The 24,304-nt window shown below is 47.9% G+C and overlaps 3 protein-coding genes across 5 annotated transcripts in view; 1 reads left to right on the plus strand and 2 right to left on the minus strand.

Moving 5' to 3' along the window:
- On the minus strand, positions 1–12,064 carry cotl1 (coactosin-like F-actin binding protein 1). Its single transcript, XM_080504891.1, has 4 exons — positions 11,645–12,064; positions 10,632–10,714; positions 3,556–3,713; positions 1–2,456 (listed from the first exon to the last, which is right to left on the minus strand). The coding sequence occupies exons 1-4, from the start codon at positions 11,716–11,718 to the stop codon at positions 2,346–2,348; spliced, it is 426 nt and encodes a 141-aa protein (XP_080361017.1). The 5' UTR covers positions 11,719–12,064; the 3' UTR covers positions 1–2,345.
- A 3,441-nt stretch (positions 12,065–15,505) lies between these two features.
- klhl36 (kelch-like family member 36) lies at positions 15,506–22,310 on the plus strand (the record flags this gene model as incomplete). The annotated part of the gene is made up of 10 exons (XM_080504830.1): positions 15,506–15,878; positions 16,142–16,203; positions 16,301–16,495; positions 17,249–17,371; positions 17,885–18,106; positions 18,239–18,529; positions 19,982–20,239; positions 20,345–20,502; positions 21,106–21,691; positions 22,284–22,310. Exons 2-10 carry the CDS (start codon positions 16,159–16,161, stop codon positions 22,308–22,310), a joined length of 1,905 nt encoding a protein of 634 aa, XP_080360956.1. The 5' UTR covers positions 15,506–15,878; positions 16,142–16,158.
- The window catches only part of LOC308136518 (1,5-anhydro-D-fructose reductase), a 7,385-nt gene continuing 5,382 nt past the window's right edge, over positions 22,302–24,304 (minus strand). Inside the window, exons 5-10 of one of the 3 annotated variants that reach the window (XR_013936831.1) lie at positions 24,259–24,304; positions 23,931–24,043; positions 23,483–23,589; positions 23,308–23,391; positions 22,559–22,641; positions 22,302–22,410 (exon numbers count right to left, since the gene is read on the minus strand). The exon at positions 24,259–24,304 is cut by the window's right edge and continues 71 nt beyond it. Coding sequence is in view for 2 of the 3 variants with exons in the window: in XM_080504862.1 (XP_080360988.1) it covers positions 22,377–22,410; positions 22,559–22,641; positions 23,308–23,391; positions 23,502–23,589; positions 23,931–24,043; positions 24,259–24,304 (448 nt within the window). In the remaining variant the exon portion in view is untranslated. The remainder of the gene's footprint in view (positions 22,411–22,558; positions 22,642–23,307; positions 23,392–23,482; positions 23,590–23,930; positions 24,044–24,258) is intronic. The other 2 variants (XM_080504862.1, XM_080504863.1) reach the window with 2 other exon arrangements.

The following is a 24,304-nucleotide window of genomic DNA, read 5'->3' on the forward strand; positions in this document are numbered from 1 at the left end:
TTTGGAAAAAAAAATGTCCATTTTATTTTTGAAATGACTGATTTTGTGCCCGTTGACTTTTCTTTTTCTTTTTTTTTTTTTTGCATGACATTTTTTTTTTTGCAAAACTCCATTTTCACCAACGTCCAAGTGAGCAACGCTTTTAGAAAATCTAATTAAACTGGGAAAAAACTCTGAAGGGAAAATAAAATTCGTCTGAAAAACCAAAAGTATGAGAAGAAAGAAAAAATAAAATGCAGTTTCTTTTAATTTATTTATTGTGTCGGAGGCGGGGGGAGGGGGAGGGGCGGGGCGGGGGGGGGGCGGGGGGGAGGGAAGGGGGGAAAACCAAAAACTAAAAACAAAACGAGATGCTACAACCGAGAACTGGCGGCTTCGGGGGGGGGAGGGAGGGGCCACGCCATGCCCCGCCCCTAACCCCGCCTCCACACACTTCCAATGCAGTGGAGGACGGCCAATCACAGTGCAGAGTCCACAAGCTCCCATGATGCCCCGCCCCCTCTCTCCATGGGAGACTAAGGCAGTCAAACACAGTCGGTTACAGTTTGCATGGATACATGGTGAGATGAGACACCGGAGAGGAAGACCTCCACCCCTCCCTCCACCCCTCCCCCCACCCCGTGACGGAGGTCCTTCCTCCTGGAGGTTCAGTGTGTCGCGACTAAAGCCAGGCGCCTGCAGGAAACCTTTCCCATGAGATGACGACGCCACAACGAAACCAGAGGAGCGGCGAGGACGCTGGAGGAAGGCCACGCCCCCTACGAAGGCCACGCCCCCCCCAAAATATTTCAACTGGACCGGCGCTTTGAGCCGTTATTGTGCACGTGACCATATCTGGTCACTTCCTGTTTGCCTCCGGTGGGACGTTACCGAGGAAACGGTCGTGGTGCGTTCATGAGCCGCGCGGGGAAAAAAAGTGGGAATGTCCATGAAGACAAAGTGCGAGAAATAAACCAAACAACCTGGGAATTTCCCACTGGGAAAGTGGGAAATTCTTCAGAGATTGGATTCACAGTACAAAACACTTCATCCACTGCTTGACTTTCGTGAATGAAACCAGTTTTTTTTTTTTTTTTTTTTTTTGCTCAACGCCGAAGCAATAATTGGTCATTTTCCGGGGTTCCATGAACGCACCGCCACCGGCCGGAATTCACTCAATTCAATTGGAAGGAAAATTAAAAATCCCAGATTTCTAGAATTCTAGATTCTGTTTATATCATTGAATTGTGGTGGGTTATGGTTAATCTGAGAATAATCCCAAACTAACCAAGTTACATTTATAGTTTTTAGGACTAATTATCTTCGTTACAACTCAAAGTTCTGAAGCTGAAAAATCTACTGGAAGTGATTATTTGGTTGTTTTTGTACCTTTAACATCAAAAACTATTGAAAGTGTTCGAACCAGGTCGTACAGACAAAACGCATAAATGTTGATTTTTGTGCTTTTTTTATGCATAATTTATTTTGGGAATCAAATGAAATAAACAAAATGTGTTTTCTTATTTTGTTTGATTTAGATTAATCCAGTGGGATTAAATGTCTGGAAATTATTCTCGATCACGTCAGTCTATCGTTTGTTTTTTCCTTGTTGGTGAAATTAAAAGCGGATCTGAGAGTTAAAATTTTATGTTTGAGCGTCTGAAGAATGACCGAGCTCGTTTACATGAGCAGAACAATCTCACACTGCAAAACCTGGATTAAAACCTGGATTAAAACTGGATTAAAACCTGGTGTAAACCTGGAGTAAACCTGGATTATAACCTGGTTCAAACCTGGATTATAACTTGGATTATATCCTGATTTACACCTGGATAATAACTTGGATTATATCCTGATTATAACCTGGATTATAATTTGGGATTATAACCTGGTTTAAACCAGGATTATAACATGGATTATATCCTGGTTTAAACCTGGATTATAACATGGATTATATCCTGGTTTAAACCTGGATTATAATTTGGATTATATCCTGGATTATAACCTGGTTTAAACCTGGATTATAATTTGGATAATATCCTGGATTATAACCTGGCTTAAACCTGGATTACAACCATTTAAGATTATATATACTTGTTCTCCGTGCGTGGATGTGAACGGAGGAAATAATCCAGATTACAGGAACGACATGTATGAAATCATGGATTAATCACCGTCACGTGATTAATCTCAATAATCCATGGGATTGTTAAGTGCCGTGTGAACGAGCTCGGTTTAATGTGGCCGTCCTCCTCCGTCCTCTCCCCAAGAGGTAGCGGCCCTAGCCCCGCCCCCACCCAGCTCTAGCCCCGCCCCCTCACAGCCCTAGCCCCGCCCCCTCCCTCCCAGTGGAGCGTGGCACTGGTCTACTCGGCCTGAGCGTCGTAGTTGGCTCCGCCCGCCTTGATGAGCTCGGTGCGGATGTATTCCTCGTCCAGCTCCTTCAGCTCGCTGATCGTGAACTCCTTGGCAAAGTTCTGCAGGAAAACAACAACAACAACAACAACAACACAAGTTACAATACAAGCAGGGAGGCCGTTTCTTCACGACGCTTCAACATGCTCTATTCGACTGTCAAAATAAAAGCACCAAGTTCCAGGAGAATACTGACTGACGGAGGAAGCCTGGTTCTGACGGAGCCTACTGAGCATGTGCAGAACTACGGACTGGCTCGACTGAGCATGTGCAGAACTACGGACGGGCTCGACTGAGCATGTGCAGAACTACGGACTGGCTCGACTGAGCATGTGCAGAACTACGGACGGGCTCGACTGAGCATGTGCAGAACTACGGACTGGCTCTACTGAGCATGTGCAGAACTACGGACTGGCTCTACTGAGCATGTGCAGAGCTACGGACAGGCTCTACTGAGCATGTGCAGAACTACGGATTGGCTCTACTGAGCATGTGCAGAACTACGGACTGGCTCTACTGAGCATGTGCAGAAATACGGACGGGCTCTACTGAGCATGTGCAGAACTACAGAACTGGCTCTACTGAGCATGTGCAGAACTACGGGCTGGCTCTACTGAGCATGTGCAGAACTACAGAACTGGCTCTACTGAGCATGTGCAGAACTACGGATTGGCTCTACTGAGCATGTGCAGAACTACGGACTGGCTCTACTGAGCATGTGCAGAACTGCGGACTGTCTCTACTGAACATGTGCAGAACTACAGAACTGGCTCTACTGAGCATGTGCAGAACTATGGGCGGGGTCTACTGAGCATGTGCAGAACTACGGACTGGCTCTACCGAGCATGTGCAGAACTACGGACTGGCTCTACCGAGCATGTGCAGAACTACGGACGGGCTCTACCGAGCATGTGCAGAACTACAGACTGGCCTCTACCGAGCATGTGCAGAACTACAGAACTAGCTCTACTGAGCATGTGCAGAACTACGGACTGGCTCTACTGAGCATGTGCAGAACTACAGACTGGCCTCTACTGAGCATGTGCAGAACTACGGTCACTCCACGGTTGCGCTGCAGCAGCGGCGTATTTTCTTATTTTTGCCGTCGTTCTGTAAACGAGTCGTTTCCGCGCCACCGTTTCCAACATGGCGTCCGCTCACCTGCACGATGTCCTTGACCAGCGTCTTGTCGGTGCTGATCTTGGCGCGGTGCAGGCCGCCGATGTTCTCGCCGATCCAGGTGATGAGGGTGAACTTGGCTCGTTTGCTCATGGCGTCGCCCGTCGTCACCCGGACGAAGGCGAACAGACGGACGTCGTCTGAGGGACGGAGAGAGACAAGGACAGGTTGGACGGAAGGACTCAAACAATCAGCAGTTTCTAATTTGTCCACTAGGAAGCATAGGAAAACAAAAGCAGCCATGAAAGCTACTGAAGCTAATGCTAACGCTAACGCCGCCGAGAACACGTTGGATAAACGCTATTCTTACTTAAATCCAAGGAAAAATTTGATTTCATGTTTTTTTCTCAAGCGTTTCTGTGCTAAAATTCCAGGAAAAACTCGGGACGCATCAAAACCAGCAGCTTGGAATCGTGGACGTTTCAACAATCGGCACTTCCTTCATTCCTCCAGATGCTAAAAACCATCGCGTTTCACGCTTAAACCACAGGAAGTTGACTTTACGAACTCCAAGGAGGAAGACGAGGGCGGAGTTCCTCAGACGCAGAGACGTTCCTGTGCCGAGGACACGGAACAGAATGGGCTGGTCTCGACGCTGCCCCCTCGTGGCTCCCGCTGGTACTGCAGCGCTAACGTCTGTACGCGACCAGGAGACGGAAATATGAACAAGAAAAAAAAAATGGACGTAGTGACGGGATGAAAGTCCGGGGAGGGGGGGGGGGGGGGGAGCCGGACAGGAAGTAGAGCTGAACAACAGATCGCAGAATTTTACCAACGTGCCGCAAAAAACTTAAAATTAAAAAACGTGAATAAAAAGTGCGATTGATCAGGAGTCAATCCCAGAAATTGCGCAATAAAAACACATTTATACCGACACTCAAGTTATTTCGTTCGTTTCCCCTTCCTTGACACGGGTTTGCTGGACGTCAAAACCATGACTCAGCAGAAAAATCCTGCCAAACGTTCAAGAGTCCAAAACGTTCGGACTTAGCGGGAAACACTGGCCTCCAGTCTGCAGAGGATCAGCCGCACACTTAACGAACACTGGAGACGTGATTCGCTCCACATCATTAACCCTTTCATCTCCAACCGCGACCGGAACTCTGGAAACACTTTATTCACACCGATTCCCCAGATCCTGGAGACGCTTTCCGGTGAGTCGTGGGAAATGATCACATTTCACTTTATTTTCTAAAAAAAACATGTGTGTTGCAGAGTCATCATGTATAAATACTCTTCACCACTAGAGGGCAGCACAGAACTTTGCCGGTGAAATGTAAAGTGACAGACGTCAGTGTGGTTCATCTCCACCTCCTGCTACCATCTTGTATCAAAGTACTGTGTCAGTGACAGTGATGGAGAAGTTTTTGAAAACCAGGATCTCAGCTCTTCATCCATCAGGTCCAGGTTTCACACTGAGGGAGGCACTATTAAAAAAAGTCCTTGCTTTCTGGATTTACTGGATTCCTGTTGATCAAACTTTGATGAGAATGACTTTGATGTCTTTGATGAGAAAGACTTTATATTGTTAATAGAGGCTACAGAGTTTAACTTTTTAACATTTTCAGGTGGAGGTGAGACTCCAGAGTTTTACTAAGACAAAAGTGTGTCTTGACTCAATAAAGGTTAAAAAAACACTGGTCTAGACGATAATGTATTTTATGTTAACGACGCGCTCAGTGACCTCACACCCCAATCTAAGGAGACAAACATCAAAGTGATGAAAGTGGTGGTGTGGCTCCAGAGTTTTACAAAGACAAAAGTGTGTCTTGGCTCAAAAAGGTAGAAAAACAGATTTATTTATTAGTAGCTTCTATTTTTTTCCCTGCAATAATTTGCTTTATGTGTAAAAGTCTTGTTTGAATCTGTTACCTTTTATTTGATATAATAAAACAAATATATATATATATAAAACAAACATTTAAACTAATAATTCAAAGCAGGCAAAGGAGGCTAGCGTGGATTTGTGTTTGCGTCGTCAGGTCAGATTTGTGTATCTCCACAGCGTACTCAGATTTGCATGTGCGCGTCTTCGCCTTGACCTCCGGGCGACCTTTAGGGCCGCGCCGCGGCGAGGTTTAGAGGATGTGGAGCAAATAGATCCTGGCAGTGAGCCTGCAAGTCCTGACTGAGGGGGAGAAAACCCACCCTCACACACACACACGCACACACACACACACACACACACACTAACTTCCCTTTATCTCCACGCTGACTCAGCAGCTTCCTGCCGCAGAAAGAAAAAAAAAAAAAAAAAAAAAAAACGGGGTGATGATGACTCGGCAGAAAACCAACGGTTCTGAATGAATCATGTCTGCAGATCAAAAGGTGGAAAGCCGAGCCGCCTCCGGGGGGCGTGGCCTCCGCCTCCGGGGGGCGTGGCCTCCACCACAACCCAAATATGGTCTGGCCTGTGTGCAGGCTGCGATGAGGACCCGAGGCCCCGCCCACACCAGGACCCGAGGCCCCGCCCACACCAGGACCAGATGTTTCTGGCCTGTCGTCCATACGAGGCGTTTTTTTTAACACGGGTCCCAGAGTGAAGGATTGTAAAACCCCGGCTCGTCAATCATGTGTTGAGAAAAGATGAGGTAACCCCCCCCCCACACACCGCGGGCTGTGATGTCATCAAATAACCACAACAATCAATGACTACAAGTTCTGAGGAGCTACTGACGCTAGCAGCAGGAGGAGCAGGGCCATAGACCTATAGAACTAGAAGCTAATAACGCTAGCAGCAGGAGGAGCAGGGCCATAGACCTATAGAACTAGAAGCTACTGATGCTAGCAGCAGGAGGAGCAGGGCCATAGACCTATAGAACTAGAAGCTACTGATGCTAGCAGCAGGAGGAGCAGGGCCATAGACCTATAGAACTAGAAGCAACAAACGCTAGCAGCAGGAGGAGCAGGGCCATAGACCTATAGAACTAGAAGCTACTGACGCTAGCAGCAGGAGGAGCAGGGCCATAGACCTATAGAACTAGAAGCTATTGATGCTAGCAGCAGGAGGAGCAGGGCCATAGACCTATAGAACTAGAAGCTACTGACGCTAGCAGCAGGAGGAGCAGGGCCATAGACCTATAGAACTAGAAGCTACTGACGCTAGCAGCAGGAGGAGCAGGGCCATAGACCTATAGAACTAGAAGCAACTGACGCTAGCAGCAGGAGGAGCAGGGCCATAGACCTATAGAACTAGAAGCTACTGACGCTAGCAGCAGGAGGAGCAGGGCCATAGACCTATAGAACTAGAAGCTACTGACGCTAGCAGCAGGAGGAGCAGGGCCATAGACCTATAGAACTAGAAGCTAATAATGCTAGCAGCAGGAGGAGCAGGGCCATAGACCTATAGAACTAGAAGCTAGCAGTAGGAGGAGTGTGGCCATAGAGCTATAGAACTAGAAGCTAGCAGTAGGAGGAGTGTGGCCATAGAGCTATAGAACTAGAAGCTAGCAGTAGGAGGAGTGTGGCCATAGAGCTATAGAACTAGAAGCTAGCAGTAGGAGGAGCGTGGCCATAGAGCTATAGAACTAGAAGCTAGCAGCAGGAGGAGCAGGGCCATAGACCTATAGAACTAGAAGCTACTGATGCTAGCAGCGGTGCCGTGTCTCCTGGACACTTTAGGAACCAACACTAACGCAGAACGTCAAACAGCTTTAGAACGGAGAACCTGGAGAAGTGTGAAAATCCCGGTGGTGCCCCCAGAGCATGACTCAGCAGAACACACCCCGACATTCCTGCAGTGCTGGACGCCTCCGACTCCCCGGAGGACCAACCAGCTGCTTTTACTTTCCTGAATATCTTTCAAGTGACAACATTTAGGGTTTTTTTTTCCCTTTCGGACGTTGAATAAATTCAGATTTTCTCCATTTCCACCGATTCATTCTCCCAGACGACGAACCTTCTGGTGAAAACGCTTCCGCATTTTATTTTCTTAGTTTCTATATTTGGGCTTCGTTACATTATTTTGTCGTTTTATTTATTATTTTGACCGATTTTGGATCCCTAAAGTCATTTTCTTTCAGATTTTGTTCCCTTTTGATATAATTCTCTACATATTTTGTATTTTTTTGGTTTGTTTTTTTACTGTATTTTGTTATTGTATCATTTTTGGGGATTTGGTCATTTTTCATCCCTAAAGCCGTTTTCTGTCCGATTCTGGTCATTTTCAAGATAATCCAGTAGCTTCTTGGCAGGATTCTAGTCAATTTGTTTCTATATTTAGTTGTTGTTTTTTTTCTATTAATGTGTGATTATCTATGTTTTTTGTTCATTTGAGTCATTTTGCACCTTTTTTTAATTTATTCCTGATTGAGGTCAGTTTCAAGTGACTCCAGTATCTTTGTTTTCACCTTCTGTCTGCATTTCTTAGTTTTTTTTCTGTTGTTTCATCTTGATTTCGGTCGTATTTGTTCATCTGAGTCATTTTGCATCCCTAAAGCTATTTTCTGTTCTGCTTTTAGTTTCTTTTAAGTGAATCTAGGATCTTTTTGGTTTAGTTTTGTCCGTAATTGTTGGTTTTTCTGTTGCATCTTCTTTTTTTATCATTATATTTGTTCATTTGAGTCATTTTGCATCACTAAAGTCATTTTCTGTCTGATTTTGGTCATTTTCAAGATAATCCAGTAGCTTTCTGGCAGAATTCTGGTCAATTTGTTTCTATATTTAGTTGTTTTTTTTCTGTTAATGTGTGATTATCTATGTTTTCTGTTATCATATTTGTTCTTTTGAGTCATTTTGCATCCCTAAAGTCATTTTGTGTTCTGCTTTTGGTTTCTTTTAAGTGAATCCAGGATCTTTTTGGTTTCTTTTAAGTGAATCCAGGATCTTTTTGGTTTCTTTTAAGTGAATCCAGGATATTTTTGGTTTCTTTTAAATGAATCCAGGATATTTTTGGTTTCTTTTAAGTGAATCCAGGATATTTTTGGTTTCTTTTAAGTGAATCCAGGATATTTTTGGTTTCTTTTAAGTGAATCCAGGATCTTTTTGGTTTCTTTTAAGTGAATCCAGGATCTTTTTGGTTTCTTTTAAGTGAATCCAGGATCTTTTTGGTTTCTTTTAAGTGAATCCAGGATCTTTTTGGTTTCTTTTAAATGAATCCAGGATCTTTTTGGTTTCTTTTAAATGAATCCAGGATCTTTTTGGTTTCTTTTAAATGAATCCAGGATCTTTTTGGTTTCTTTTAAATGAATCCAGGATATTTTTGGTTTCTTTTAAATGAATCCAGGATCTTTTTGGTTTCTTTTAAATGAATCCAGGATCTTTTTGGTTTCTTTTAAATGAATCCAGGATATTTTTGGTTTCTTTTAAATGAATCCAGGATCTTTTTGGTTTCTTTTAAATGAATCCAGGATCTTTTTGGTTTCTTTTAAGTGAATCCAGGATATTTTTGGTTTCTTTTAAATGAATCCAGGATCTTTTTGGTTTCTTTTAAGTGAATCTAGGGTCTTTTTGGTTTCTTTTAAGTGAATCTAGGATCTTTTTGGTTTCTTTTAAATGAATCCAGGATCTTTTTGGTTTCTTTTAAGTGAATCCAGGATATTTTTGGTTTCTTTTAAGTGAATCCAGGATATTTTTGGTTTCTTTTAAGTGAATCTAGGATCTTTTTGGTTTCTTTTAAGTGAATCCAGGATCTTTTTGGTTTCTTTTAAGTGAATCTAGGATCTTTTTGGTTTCTTTTAAATGAATCCAGGATCTTTTTGGTTTCTTTTAAGTGAATCTAGGATCTTTTTGGTTTCTTTTAAGTGAATCCAGGATCTTTTTGGTTTCTTTTAAATGAATCCAGGATCTTTTTGGTTTCTTTTAAGTGAATCCAGGATCTTTTTGGTTTCTTTTAAATGAATCCAGGATCTTTTTGGTTTCTTTTAAATGAATCTAGGATCTTTTTGGTTTCTTTTAAATGAATCCAGGATATTTTTGGTTTCTTTTAAATGAATCTAGGATCTTTTTGGTTTCTTTTAAATGAATCCAGGATATTTTTGGTTTCTTTTAAATGAATCCAGGATATTTTTGGTTTCTTTTAAATGAATCTAGGATCTTTTTGGTTTCTTTTAAATGAATCCAGGATATTTTTGGTTTCTTTTAAATGAATCTAGGATCTTTTTGGTTTCTTTTAAATGAATTCAGGATCTTTTTGGTTTTGTTTTGTCTAAAATTGTTGGTTTTTCTGTTGTATCTTATTCTTTTTTTGTTCATTTGAGTCATTTTGCATCCCTAAAGTCATTTTCTGTTCTGCTTTTGGTTTCTTTTAAGTGAATCCAGGATCTTTTTGGTTTCTTTTAAGTGAATCCAGGATCTTTTTGGTTTCTTTTAAATGAATCCAGGATCTTTTTAGTTTCGTTTTGTCCGAAATTGTTGGTTTTTCTGTTGTATCTTATTCTTTTTATCTTTATATTTGTTCATTTGAGTCATTTTGCATCCCTAAAGCTATTTTCTGTTCTGCTTTTGGTTTCTTTTAAGTGAATCCAGGATCTTTTTGGTTTCGTTTTGTCCATAATTATTGTTTTTTCTGTTGCATTTCTTCTTTTTTTTCTACATCTGAGTCATTTTGCATCCCTAAAGTCATTTCCTGTGACTTCGGTCACTTCAGGTTCCTCCTGTATCTTCTTGTGGTGGTGTTTCCTTCCACCTTCACCCCCTGCTGAGTTAAAGACCTCCTCCTCCTCCTCCTCCTCCTCCTCACACTGCAGCTTCACGGCTAAATAAGGCAAAGAGGAGCGCGTGTCATCATCATCATCATCGTCGTCGTCATCGTCGTCATGATGATGATCATCTGAGCAGGAACCGGCAGCGGAGCTGCTGCACGAGACTCGACGCCGCTCCTGCAGGAATGCGAGGCCCGAGGCTCTGCAGCCTGTGAGCGAAGCACCACACCCACAACCTGGGAGGAAGGTTCCGGGCCACGACTCGCCCCCCCGGAGGACCGCGGCGTTGCAGAGCGGCTTACGCGGTGTAATACACGGGGCCCTGGCAGCACGGAGGCCGACCCGGGGCTTAAAGGGAGGATTAACGTCCTGCCAAGTCAAGCCGAGTTACAGCAGAAGCGTTCCGGGGCGGCTAACCTGTGCACATCTTCTTGAAGTCGTCGTAGTCGGTGCCTTGTCCTGCAGCCACGATCTTGGAGCCCTCATACGTGAACACGGCCCTGCAAGGAAGGGAAGGGAAGGGAAGGGAAGGAAGGAAGGGAGATTTGCAACTAAATCTGTTGATTTACGCACCAAAATAAATAAATAAAGCCAAACAATAAAATCCCCTCCTGCTGCCCCTGCGCCTCGTGTGTCAGTGTCACCCGCTCCGACGTTTTCCTCTCTGAATACAGGACAAAGGAAATTACTTCTCCCCCGCTGGGCCCGATAACTGTGCGGTGTGTGGCCGCGGAACGCGCAGAATACAGATCAGCCGCGTGCGGAGTGCGCAGGAACCCCCCCCCCCCCCCCCCCCCGAGCTGCGCCCACACTTTGAATTGTTCCTCTGCCTCCTCATAAATATCTGCAGCAAAAAGCACGAGCATCCATCCCTCCATCCATCCCCTCCATCCCTCCATCCATCCAGAGTGAGACAATGCACAATGTCTCGTTCTCGCGCGAACGCCAGACGAAGTCGGCGAAAGTCCGTGTAGATTTCCAGGAATTCCACGCGTTCGCGTGTAAAACGTGTGAAAACGCAGCGTGAAAACGGCAACGGATTAAATTTAATGCGTGTTTAATTACCCGTCTTTAATTCGGCTGGGGTAGATTCAGTGGAGCGGGGTTTGTTTTCATCAAATTCTAAGTTTTATCTAAAAAAAAAAAAAAAAAAAAAAAAAAAGACGCCCGTTAAGTTGGGCGCTCCTCCGCCGAGCGGCCGGCGCAGTGGGCGGTGACGCGGCACGGAGTCCCGCGTTTCACCCGCAAAAAACGCTCACTTAACGGACGTCGGTGGGAATTTTTCTGCAGCCGAAGTCAAAAACGGGGACGCGTCTTTCGGGCGGCGCGGGTGTTTTCGGCGAACGGGCCGCGTTCGGGGCTCAAAAAGCGCGGAAGGGTCAGAAATCCGCGTTTTCTCAAGGGAGTCCGCAGCGCGTCGCTTCACTCACCAGTTGGTGTCCGTGTTGTCGTCCCGCACTTGGTTGTACGCGTCTCTGCAGCCGTCCTTGTCGATGTGTGTCATTTTTCCGGGCGTCGTGGTGGGGGGGGGGGTCGGGGGTCGGGGGTCGTGGTGGTGGTGGGGGTCCGGGCGGAGGACGAACTCAGTTGGGAGAAAAGGTGGAGCTGACGAAGCGCATCCGACACAAAGCGAGTCCCGGTGGCGGCGGAGCGGTGCTGCGCGAGGCGGCGAGACTTAGCGAGACTTAACGGGACTGGCGGCGGCGGCGGCAGCAGACGGCGGGACTCCTGCGCGCGGCGCGGCTCATTTCCTGGATGTGGGCGTCGGTGGCGGCGGCGGTGATGCTCGTCAGTCAGGTTGCAGCCGCAGACAGTCACACGAGCCCCGCAGACTCTGCAGACTCTACGTCCTCCTCCTCCTCCTCCTCCTCTTCTTCCTCCTCCTCCCGCGCCGCCCCGCCGTCAAGCCGCCTGCAATGCGCGCGCGCGCACCGCGGCGCGCCGCTTCACAATAAGATCCCGGCGAGACCGGAAGTGGTTGTTCGTTTTGTCTTCTCGTGTCCCTTTTAGGTGTTTTTTTTTTTTTTTTTTTTTTTTTTTTTTACCATTTGTGCTTTTGAGTCATTTTGCGTCCAGAGTCACGATTAATTCACGATTAATTCTTGTTCTTCAAGTATTTTTTTAGGTCATTTTGTGTCTATATATACTTTTTTTTTAATATATATATTCAAAAAACAAAAACAGACAGACACAAAACACAAAAATACAGACATAATAAATATATATATATTTGTTCATTTGAGTCAATTTGCATCTCCAGAATCACGTTTAATTCACGATTAGTTCTTCTGGTATTTTATTTTAGGTAATTTTGTGTCTGCATTTGTTTTGTCTTTTTGAATATATATATATATATATATATATATATATATATATACTTGTTCATTTGAGTCATTTTGTATCCCAAGAATCCCAATCCACCTGATTTTGTCTCTATCAGGATCATTTAATTGTTCATATCACATAGTTGTGGTCATTTTTTTGTCTGTATCTGGTGATTTTTCTGTGTTTGTATCCATTTTTTTTTTTTTTTTTGGTGAATTTCCAAATATCAATATGTCCTTGTGAAACGTAATCCTCGATATCTCTGATTTCTCTCTGGTCAGTTTGCGTTTTATTGTCATTGTGTTCTATTTGGGCAATTTTGCAGGCATCAGTTCGTTCTTTTGCTTCCCCACAGTCACATTCTGTCGGATTTTGGTCACTTTAATCTAAATTCGATGCATTTTGTATCTTTAGCGGGTCATTTTACACTAATATATTTTGCTTTTTGAATAATATTTGTTCATCTTTCCATTTTTTCACCTAATTGGTGTATTTTCAACATCTCTGTTGTTTCCCACTTGAGTCATTTTGCATCTCTGGAGTCACTTTGTGGTAAATAAATGTCTATTTGTAATTAAGTCTGTTTGTACCTTTTATAAGGCGTCTTTTTTGGACGTCGCATGTTCACAGATTTTTAACATGATTGTTGTCGTCTTGCAAACTTTTCAAAGAGTTTTAGTAATTTATTGTCATTCTAATGTTTCTTACATCGACGTTCCAGGTTTTATTGTGGCGGTCGTGTCTCTCTTGGTGCTTTTATTTTGTCATTTCCAACATTTGAGTTTGTTTTAAAAGTTTAAAGCTGCTCCGGGGTTCAATACTCAGAACCTGCCACTTTTATTCTGAAGAGACTACCCCTCACTTCCTGTCGGTCTTTTAGTAAATACATCTGGCTTTAATCAGTCCAGACTCGTTTGGATTTAAATTCCAAGTGAATTAACGGTGATGAGCTTTATTGTGACAATCAAACGGTGAAAAAATGTTTTTTTTTTTTATATAATAAAAACAAAGAAGTTTGTATTCATCAGGTTCAGTTGTAATCTATTACTCCTTCGTGCTGACCGCCAGCAGGCCGGCTGGTGAACCCGCTCAGGGGTCAAAGGTCAGCTCAGGCTTATGGAGGTGATCAGGACCAGGAGGGAACAGACCACTGAGACCACCTCCTCCTCCTCCTCCTCCACCTCCTGCTCTTCCTCCACCTCCACCTCCTCCTCCTCCTCCTCCTCCTGCTCTTCCTCCACCTCCTCCTCCTCCTCCTCCTCCTCCACCTCCTCCTCCTCCACCTCCACCTCCTCCTCCACCTCCTCCTCCTGCACTTCCTCCACCTGCTCTTCCTCCTCCTCCTCCTCCACCTCCTGCTCTTCCTCCACCTCCTCCTCCTCCACCTGCTCTTCCTCCTCCTCCTCCTCCACCTCCTGCTCTTCCTCCACCTCCTCCTCCTCCACCTCCTCCTCCTGCACTTCCTCCACCTGCTCTTCCTCCTCCACCTCCTCCTCCTCCTCCTCCTGCACTTCCTCCTCCACCTCCTCCTGCTCCTCCTCCACCTCCTCCTCCTCCTCCTGCTCTTCCTCCACCTCCTCCTCTTCCTCCTCCTGCTCCTCCACCTCCTCCACCTCCTCCTCCTGCTCCTCCTCCTCTTCCTCCTGCTCCACCTCCTCCTCCTCCTCCTCCTCCTGCTCCTAGGCGCCCCCTGCTGGGAGTCACGTCACACCACGTGATCTCCTCTAAATCACTACTGGTGGAAGTATAGTTACTTTAACGATACGATACTTTTACTGCGTCTAAATAGTTCTGGGCCTTTTTCTACTCTTTTCTTCAAACGTGAATAAATTCAAGTAGAAATCACACAATTTTATATAATTTTAAATCACAAGAAGCTGAAATAACTGATTACAACTGTTCACATAGATAGATAGATTCACTTCATCCAATCATACAAAAACTTTCTATTTATGAAGAATCATCTCTTAATCCTCCTCCTCTGTTTAAAAGCTTTCATGTTCAATGTCCTACAAACATGCACATTCATGTATAACTTCACTAGAAATATAATATTCATAATATAAATCTGTAGACTAATTTATTAATTTCTTGTCTGGACACTTTTAGTATTTTATACATTTTAGTTGAGGCCCAGTCGGTCCCCGGGCTTCATGTCTATATGAGGTTTCAGCGGTAATTGATCAATTCTGCATTATATAAGATTCTTTTGGGTTCATGTGTTTGTATTTATTTCGTTTATTTCTGTGGATGCGAGCAGCTTAAATTGGTCTTAAATCACATTTGACACAGTTTTAGTCTCAAGCTGCAAAACGATAAACATCGTAGTAAATCAATATTTCAAAGAATTCCGGATTTGTCCAACACTGCGTGACGCTACTGCTGTTGAACGTTCAGAAAAGGAAGGCCTCCGATTGGTCGAGGAAACAATGTGACGTCACAGCAATTTCCGGTTGAAGAGACTCGATTTCAATCTAAAGCAGTAACCTGAATTATATTAAACAAAAAAATATATATATAATATATATTGAAAGAAAATTTTAAAAATAACATTTTAAAATAATAGATTATGCTAAATTAAAGCTAAAATATAAAAAATAATATAAGAAAGTAAAAGAAACGAACAAACTTTTTTGAGAAGCAAAAAAAAGTTGTATTTATTCATGCATTTATTTATCCTCAATATTAGTATAGTTACGTAATAAAAAGATCAAAGCTCTCAGATCACTGCTTTCACTTAAGACATTATTTCGGGATTTAAAACACTATTATGTTTTATTTACTGTACTAAATGCTTACACTTTATAAACTTAAAATAATATAATTCCAAAAATTCACAGAAAACATCATTATTATTTAAGCTGTAAAAATCGTATGAAATGTGAGTCAATTTATATCATATTTAGCCGTTTTGGGTGTTTAACCGGGTTGATTTACGTTTTTGGATGTAAAACATTTTGTGAATGATTTAAGTTCAACTTAATATTTTTATTTATTTTCTTTCTGCGTGAAATTAAACCTGAATGAAGTTCGCGTCACTGTGTCACTGTGCTTTTATTGTGAAAAGCCGAGCCGAGGTGCGTTTGTTTTGTGTCGCTGGGCGTGCGACCGGAAGCGTCGCGGCGCCGCGGCTGAGCCTCGGGGGGGGGAAAAACCGTGAAAATCCCGGTCAAATGTCACCGTGACAGCGCCGGCGGGCGGGGGTTACGATTCTCCGTGCGGCGGAGGACAAAACGGCGCAATTTGACGGTCCCGATGTTCCGGAATTGCGCGTTTTTCGCCTTTTTTTTTAAGCCGCTGCTGCGTGAAACCCGGTGACCCGCTGCTGCGCGCTCACACGTGAGAATCAGCGCCGGTTAACGAAAGTGGAAAAATCCCAGCATATCAACGGGCCGTGAAGGCACCACGGCTGATTGTACAGTTTGCATGGTGGTTTGAAAACTTAATATCTGGAATTTACACTGTGTGTGTGTGTGAGAGTGTGTGTGTGTGTGTGTGTGTGTGTGTGTGTGTGTGTGTGTGTGTGTGTGTGTGTGTGTGTGTGTGTGTGTGTTGATTAATCATGAAGTTGTGCAGAGTCTTAACGAGGACGTGTGTCTCAGACCTCTGCAGGACCAGGATGGACCGACCGGGTCAGACGCGTCTCGCCGGCGAGTCGTCTGAGGTTGAGAGCTCGATTCCTCAATCCTGTTTCTGCTCCCGAGTGAGACGGGGGGAGGGGGAGTCTGACCTCTGACCTCTGACCTCTGGCCGTCCTGCAGGTCTTCCAGTGGGGGGGTCAGGCCTCCGAGGTCCTGCAGGCCTTCGGCCGGCTGCGGCGGCTCGGGCGGTTCTGCGACGTGGTCCTGGTGGCCGGCGGCCGCCGCCTCCCCGCCCACCGTGCCTTGCTCGCCGGCTCCTGCCCCTACTTTGACGCCATGTTCACCTCGGGCATGAAGGAGGAGCAGCAGCAGGAGGTGTTTTTACTTTAGGCTCTTTGTTCAAACCAGAACGGGCCACTAGGGGGCGCACCGCCGAACGGGGTCACCACAGGAGGCCAGGGTCATAATCGCCATATCTGTTCTATTTAGCCGCGGCGTCAAAACATATCGCTATGCTATCGTTGTTATCGCTATGCTATTTCTATACTATCACTATGCTATTTCTATACTATCGCTATGCTATCATACTATTGCTATGCTATCGCTATGCTATTTCTATACTATCGCTATGCTATTGCTATCCTATCGCTAGGTTATCGCTATGCTATTTCTATACTATCGCTATGCTATTTCTATATATACACTATCGCTATGCTATCGCTATGTCATTTCTATACTTTCGCTATGCTATCGCTATACTATCACTATACAATCGCTATGCTATCACTATGCTATTGCTATACTATCGCTATGCTATCAATATGCTACCGCTATGCTATTGCTATACTATCAATATGCTATCGCTATGCTATTGCTATTCTATCAATATGCTATCACTGTGTTATTGCGATGCTACCGCTATGCTATCACTATGTTTGGCATTCCCGCGGCCAGCCGCCACACCAGACCTCCGTACCAGTCAGGAGGCGTCAGAACAGAACAAACTCCACGTTAGATCGTTTTAATCCTCACAAGTTTGAAGACTTGTTTTGAAGACGACTCCAGGTGACGGCTCCTTTAAGAGGCAGGCGATGTGAAGAGTAACGCGGCGCCCCCGGTGGTCTGCAGGTGGCGCTGGGGGGTTTGTCCTTCGAGGGCCTGACGGCGGTGGTGGACTTCCTGTACAGCGGCGAGCTGCGGCTGGACGGAGGGAACGTCGGCGGCGTGCTGCAGGCGGCTCACCTCCTGCAGGTGGCGCCAAACTCACTTTCTTCAGAGTTCAGTGTGACCTCACAGTGTGACATCACAATGACCTCATAGTGTGACATCACAGTGTGACATCACAGTGTGACCTCACAGTGTGACATCACAATGACCTCACAGTGTGACATCACAATGTGACCTCACAGTGTGACCACAGTGTGACATCACAGTGACCAGTGACCTCAGTGTGACATCACATTGTGACATCACAATGACCTCACAGTGTGACCTCACAATGACCTCAGTGTGACCTCACAGTGACGTCACTGACCTCACAGTGTGACATCACAGTGTGACATCACAGTGACCTCAGTGTGACATCACAATGACCTCACAGTGTGACATCACAGTGACCTCACAGTGTGACCTCACAGTGACTTCAGTGACCTCACAGTGTGACATCACAGTGTGATATCACAGTGACATCAGTGACCTCACAGTGACTTCAGTGACCTCACAGAGTGACCACAGTGACCTCACAGTGACCTCCGCTGTGTTCAGGTGCTGCGTGCGGTGGACTTCTGCTGCCAGTACCTGGAGCAGCAGGTGGACCAGGACTCGTACCTGGACCTGCAGGACTTGGCCGTCTTCTACCAGCTGGAGCGTCTCGACCGCTTCATCGACCGCTTCGTCCTCCACCGCTTCGCCGCGCTGTCCCTCACCGCCGACTTCCTGCGGCGCACCTCGCTCAACAAGCTCACCTGCTACCTCTGCAGCGACCAGGTGAGTCCTCTAGTGACCAGGTGAGTCCTCCGGTGACCAGGTGAGTCCTCCGGGCTGAGTCCCGTCACCTGATGGTGAAACCAGAGCGCGTCTCGGTCTGATGATGTCACCGTCCCCCTCCCCGCCCCTCAGGTGCAGCGGGACGGCGAGCGCTCGCTGCTCCGCGCCGCCCTCCAGTGGCTCGCCCACGCGCCGGAGCGCTCCGGCCACGCCCACCGCCTCCTCTCCCTGGTCCGGCTCCCCCTGGTGGCGGCGGTGGAGGCGGAGCTGGCCGACCGGGCGCTGGCGGAGGACGGCGCCGCCCGCGAGCTGGTGGACGAGGCGCTGCGGTACCAGCGGGACGTCCTCGCCCGGCCCGTCCTGCAGACCCGGCGCACGGCGCTGCGGGGGGGCGTCGACCGGCTGCTGCTCACCGGAGGACAGGTGAGGAGGCCGCGGCACCGCGCCCCCTGGTGGACGCCCAGAAAACCTCACGTTTAGAAAAAATAACCAACATGTTTCTTGTGTTTACACATTAGGTAGGTACCTAGGTAGCTAGGTGGTTGGTAGGTAGGTAGGTAGGTGGGAAGGTAGCTAGCTAGGTAGGTAGGTAGGTAGATAGCTAGCTAGGTATGTAGGTAGGTAGAAAGGTAGGTAGGTAGGTGGGAAGGTAGCTAGGTATGTAGCTAGCTAGGTAGTAGGTAGCTAAGTAGGTAGGTGGGAAGGTAGCTAGGTAGGTAGGTAGGTAGGTAGGTAGCTAGCTAGCTAGGTAGGTAGGTAGAAAGGTAGGCAGGTAGTTGGGAAGGTAGCTAGGTAGGTAGGTAGGTAGGTAGGTAGCTAGCTAGCTAGGTAGGTAGGTAGAAAGGTAGGCAGGTAGTTGGGAAGGTAGCTAGGTAGGTAGGTAGGTAGGTAGGTAGCTAGCTAGCTAGGTAGGTAGGTAGAAAGGTAGGCAGGTAGTTGGGAAGGTAGCTAGGTAGGTAGAAAGGTAGGTAGGTGGGATGGTAGCTAGGTAGCTAGCTAGGTAGGTAGGTAGGTAGGTAGGTGGGAAGGTAGCTAGGTAGGTAGATAGCTAGCTAGGTATGTAGGTAGGTAGAAAGGTAGGTAGGTAGGTGGGAAGGTAGCTAGGTATGTAGCTAGCTAGGTAGGTAGGTAGGTAGCTAAGTAGGTAGGTGGGAAGGTAGCTAGGTAGGTAGGTAGCTAGCTAGCTAGGTAGGTAGGTAGGTAGAAAGGTAGGCAGGTAGTTGGGAAGGTAGCTAGGTAGGTAGAAAGGTAGGTAGGTGGGATGGTAGCTAGGTAGCTAGCTAGGTAGGTATGTAGGTAGGTGGGAAGGTAGCTAGCTAGGTAGGTAGCTAAGTAATTACTTTATTCTTCCCCGAAGGGAAATTGTCTTGTTGCAGCAATCTGGTACATACGAATATTATAAAATACAATAGAATAGAAATAAAAGTAAAAAATAAAACTATAAAAGTATCTGGGTATAAGACATAAAGTAAAACACAGAACGGAACATGGGCACTTAGAAGTAAGACGAGATCAAAGCAAGATAATAAATAGTAAGGTGCAGTGGCAGAGCCATTAGAAGTAGGCATTATATAATAATAATAACAATAATACACATAATAACAATGTGTAATAGTGTAGAATACTCGTGTATAGTACTACTAATAATGGTAGCATTAAAATAACAATATATATATATATCAGTAATAATAATAATAATAACACCAATGGTATAGTGTGGTAAACCAGCTCCGATGATTCCTGGAAACCGGGGAGGCGGAGTTTTTTCTCCAGGACTCTGATTGGCTGCCGTGGCTTCCTGCCTGTCGTCACAGCGCCCCCTGCAGGCCTGGCTGCTCAACCAGGCGGATGATGAGGTTTGTGTTTGTGTCCAAGGTGTTCGAGCGCGGCCAGCGCCTGACGTCCAGCGTGAGCCGGCTGGACGGCGGCGGCGGCGCCACCCCCCCGGGGGTGGGGGCCTCCTGGGCGGAGGAGACGGCGCTGCCGGTGTGGCGGAGCCACCACAGCGTGGCGGTGCTGGGGGGCTTCGTGTTCGCCGCCGGCGGCAGCACGTCCAGCGGCGGCGGCGGCGAGGGGGACACGGCCTGCGACCTGCTGCACAGATACGACCCTCGGGACCGCCAGTGGACCCGGGTAACGGAGGGGGTGGGGGGGGGGGGGGGCAGACCCTCCAGGTGGGAGTGGGGGGGGCACTTCCTGTTTTCCCGCCGCACGCCTGACACCGCCGTTTCCACGCAGTGTGCGCCGATGAACGTGAAGCGCTCGGACTTCTTCCTGGCGGCGGTGGGCGGCGGCCTGATCGCGGTGGGGGGGCGGAACCACACGGGGGCGCAGTCCTCGGTGGAGGTCTACAGACCGGCCCAGGACCGCTGGTCCTTCGCCTCCGGGCTCCCGAAGTAAGAGACGAACTCTTCGCTTTGATCCGTTTCCATGACAACGTTAAAGGAAAAGTCTCGCCGTGCGGTTTCGCCCGCCGGGCCACCGGGGGGCGCTGTGGCCGGGGGGGGGGGGGGGGGGGGGGGGTTTGTATAGAAAATATAGATCATCAACATTCTAGTAGATAATCGGCTCCGTAACCTCAGTCAGTCTCACACCGTTGTCATGGAAACGAACCTCCCAAGTCGTAAAGAGAGTTTTGCCGTTTTCACGAGCATGACAAGCGCTAGCAGGCACCCGAAATGTGACTTCAGTGACCTCACAGCATGACCTCAGTGACCTCACAGCGTGACCTCAGCGTGTGTGTGTCACTAGCATGACAAGCGCTAGCAAGTCGCCCGAAACGTGACCTCACAGTGACATCAGTGACCTCACAATGTGACCTCAGCGTGTGTGTGTGTGTCACTAGCATGACAAGCGCTAGCAAGTCGCCCGAAACGTGACCTCACAGTGACATCAGTGACCTCACAATGTGACCTCAGCGTGTGTGTGTGTGTCACTAGCATGACAAGCGCTAGCACGTCACCCGCAAACGTAGACACTGACCTCCGTGCGCCCCGCAGGAGTTCGTACGGCCACGGCGGCGCCGTCCACGAGGGCGTCCTGTACGTCTCCGGCGGCCAGGACAGCATGGCGGGCGCCTTCCGCAGCGACTTCCTGAGCTACGACCCGTCGCGGGACGACGGCGGGTGGGCGGAGCTCCAGCCCATGCGCGAGGCGCGCAGCTGGCACTGCATGGCCGCCCTGCGCCACCTGGTCTACGCCATCGGGGGCAGCGCCAACCGCGGCGGCGGCGTGGCCGAGCACCACGACACGCGGCGGGTGGAGGCGTACGACGCGCGCCACCGCCAGTGGACCCGCGTGGCGCCGCTGCTGCACCCCAACAGCGAGGCGGCGGCGGCGGTGTGGGGCGGGAGGGTGTTCGTGCTCGGCGGCTACAGCTGGGAGCGGATGGAGTTCCTCAGCGGCGTCCAGGTGTACGACCCCGACGGGCGCCAGTGGACCCGGGGGCCCGACCTGCCCGAGAGCAACGCCGGGGCGGCGGCCTGCGTCTGTACAGTGAGGCCGAGGGGGGAGGGGGAGGGGGGGAGGGGGAGGGGCGTCGCAAAGACCCTGAAACAGACTCCTGAAGGCCCCCCCCCCGAGAGTGTGTGTGTGTGTGTGTGTGTGAGTCTGTGTGTGTGTGTGTGTGGGTGTGAGTGAGTCTGTGTGTGTGTGGGTGTGAGTGTGTGTGTGAGTCTGTGTGTGTGTGGGTGTGAGTGCGAGTGTGTGTGTGAGAGTGTGTGTGCGTGTGAATGCGAGTGTGTGTGTGAGTGAGTGTGTGTGTGTGTGTGTGTGTGTGTGTGTGTGTGTGTGTGTGTGAGTGAGTGTGTGCGTGTGTGTGTGAGAGTGTGTGTGTGTGTGTGCGTGTGAGAGTGAGTCTGTGTGTGTGTGTGTGTGTGTGTGTGTATGTGTGTGTGTGTGAGAGTGAGTCTGTGTGTGTGTGTGTGTGTGTGTGTGTGTGTGTGTGTGTGTGTGTGTGAGAGTGAGTCTGTGTGTGTGTGTGTGTGTGTGTGTCTGTGTGTGTCTGTGTGTGTGTGTGTGTGCGAGTGAGTGTGTGTGTGTGTGTGTGTGTGTGTGTGTGTGTGTGTGTGTGTGTGTGAGAGTGAGTCTGTGTGTGTGTGTGTGTGTGTGTGTGTGTGTGTGTGTGTGTGCGAGTGAGTGTGTGTGTGCGAGTGAGTGTGAGTGTGTGTGTTAACAGATGACGTGCACCAGAGTCTCTTCCTGAGACGTTTTAATCAAACAGAATAAAGACTGCAGGTCTCCAGTCTCTCCACCGGGGGGCGACGTCGCCTCACTGGAACGGGTAGTAGGGGTGAGACCTGAACCTGAGAGACAAACAGGTGTGTGTGTGTGTGTGTGTGTGTGTGTGTGTGTGTGTGTGTGTGTGTGTGTGTGTGTGTGTGTGTGTGTGTGTCACGTTTTAGTTATTTATTTATTTAGTTTCTGTTTAAAAGACAAACAGACTGAACTCACTGGTCCAGAGGAAGAGTCCTCCAGCCCCGGTTCAGACCGCCCAGGGCCGCCATGTCTGCTGGGGTCAGGCTGAAGTCAAAGATCTACACACACACACACACACACACACACACACACTCATTGAGTCTCATGTAATAAACTTTTTACTTCTCTGTCAAACTGGTGAACTTGAGCTTCAGTAACTGTTCAATTTAAACGTTTAAAGTTTTTCATTGTGGTGAACTGCTTTTCTTTTCTTTTCTTTCTTGTTCGCTTTCAGTTCCGTCACGATCGCGTGTTAAATCGTTCCATTAGTTTCTATCGGTGCAGGAGACGGTGAATCTTCACTGCTTAATGAAGGTTCTGGTCCCGCGTGCAGTTCCTGTCCTCACCACTGAAGTGGGGGGGGCGCTAGACTTTGATCCTCACTTTAAATCAGCTCAGTTTCAAACAGGGAAACCTGGTAAATGTGGGATTTCCTAATAAGAAAAATTATGTGAGGAGCTGGACCTGGTCCAGGACCTTGTCCAGGACCTTGTCCAGGACCTGGACCAGGTCTGTGGCGCTTCTGTCTGAAGGTAAAGTCTATAAACTGTCGTACTACAACTCGGCACGGTGTCGTACACGACGGTACTCAGGACCGGGTCCCTGCTAGTCTGGACCTTTTGTTTATAGACCTGGAAAGGCCTGGAAAGGCCTGGAAGGCTGCACGATGAATGTGTTTTTGAGTCGGGAGCGTTTCGACGGTGAGGAGGAGGAAAAGTTCGTACTTTAGAATTCTCCAGGATGTGATGAGGTTTGTCGCTCTTTGGGATGACGGCGACCCCCTGCTGCACGTGGAACCTGAGCAACACCTGAGCACACACACACACACACACACACCTGAGGACACGACACACACACCTGAGGACACGACACACACACCTGAGGACACGACACACACACCTGAGGACACGACACACACCTGGGCGGAGCTGCGTCTGTGTCTCTTGGCGATGTCGAGCACCACCGGATCCTCCAGGATCTTGTGTGGATCCCCGTCGTCTCTCAGCCTGGCAGGAGGAAGAGGCTCTATTCAGCGGGGGGGCGGTGGGGGGGACCGCTTTTCTCGGTAAGTGTGTGATAAAATAGATAACTCGGTAGAGTCAAGACCTTCGCCAACGCAACGCTTGTGGAACTGATGTTAGCCTTTAGCTCATGTCGATGCTAACGAGCCCGTCGGGTCGCGACATCGCTGGGAAACACTGAGCTCGGAAGTGTCTCCATGGCAACAGACGCTGAGCCCCCTGGGGGGCTCGTTCAGGTGTGTTCAGGTGCATTAAGGCGCTTCATTCAGGTGTGTTCAGGTGCGTTCAGGAGCATTGAGGTGCGTTCAGGTGCTGCGGGGTCTTACTCGTGCGGCGGCCGGGCCGGCGATCCGAAGGGGCTGAAGGCGACCAGCCTGATGTTCTCAGACCGACAGAAGTCCATCATGTGGGCGTCGACCAGGTAAGGATGAAGCTCCACCTGCAGGGAAACGTCCAGACGGACTCTGAGAACCGAAACACACCGGATTCTACCGAAACCACTCGTCTGGGCTCAGAACAACTGAAGCTTTCAGTGCAGCTCTTTTGTCTTTTTAGAAGTTCAATTATTCCGTAGTTATTCGATGGAAACGTTAAAAATCAGTCAAATCCTGTCGTGTAGAAACCAGAGTCACTCCGGTTCGGGACCAGACGGACCTGGTTGACGGCCGGCGGGACTCTGCACAGGGCCAGGAGTCTCTGC

Source organism: Blennius ocellaris, assembly GCF_963422515.1.
Source record: "Blennius ocellaris genome assembly, chromosome: 11".
In the NCBI taxonomy this organism is placed as follows: domain Eukaryota; kingdom Metazoa; phylum Chordata; class Actinopteri; order Blenniiformes; family Blenniidae; genus Blennius; species Blennius ocellaris.

Coding starts and splice junctions, on each gene's coding strand:
- cotl1 (XM_080504891.1), bottom strand. CDS start 11,718: ATGACACACATCGACAAGGACGGCTGCAGAGACGCGTACAACCAAGTG. Junction 10,715..11,644: donor GACAACACGGACACCAACTG/GTGAGTGAAGCG, acceptor CCTTCCTTGCAG/GGCCGTGTTCACGTATGAGG. Junction 2,457..3,555: donor TGGTCAAGGACATCGTGCAG/GTGAGCGGACGC, acceptor GTTTTCCTGCAG/AACTTTGCCAAGGAGTTCAC.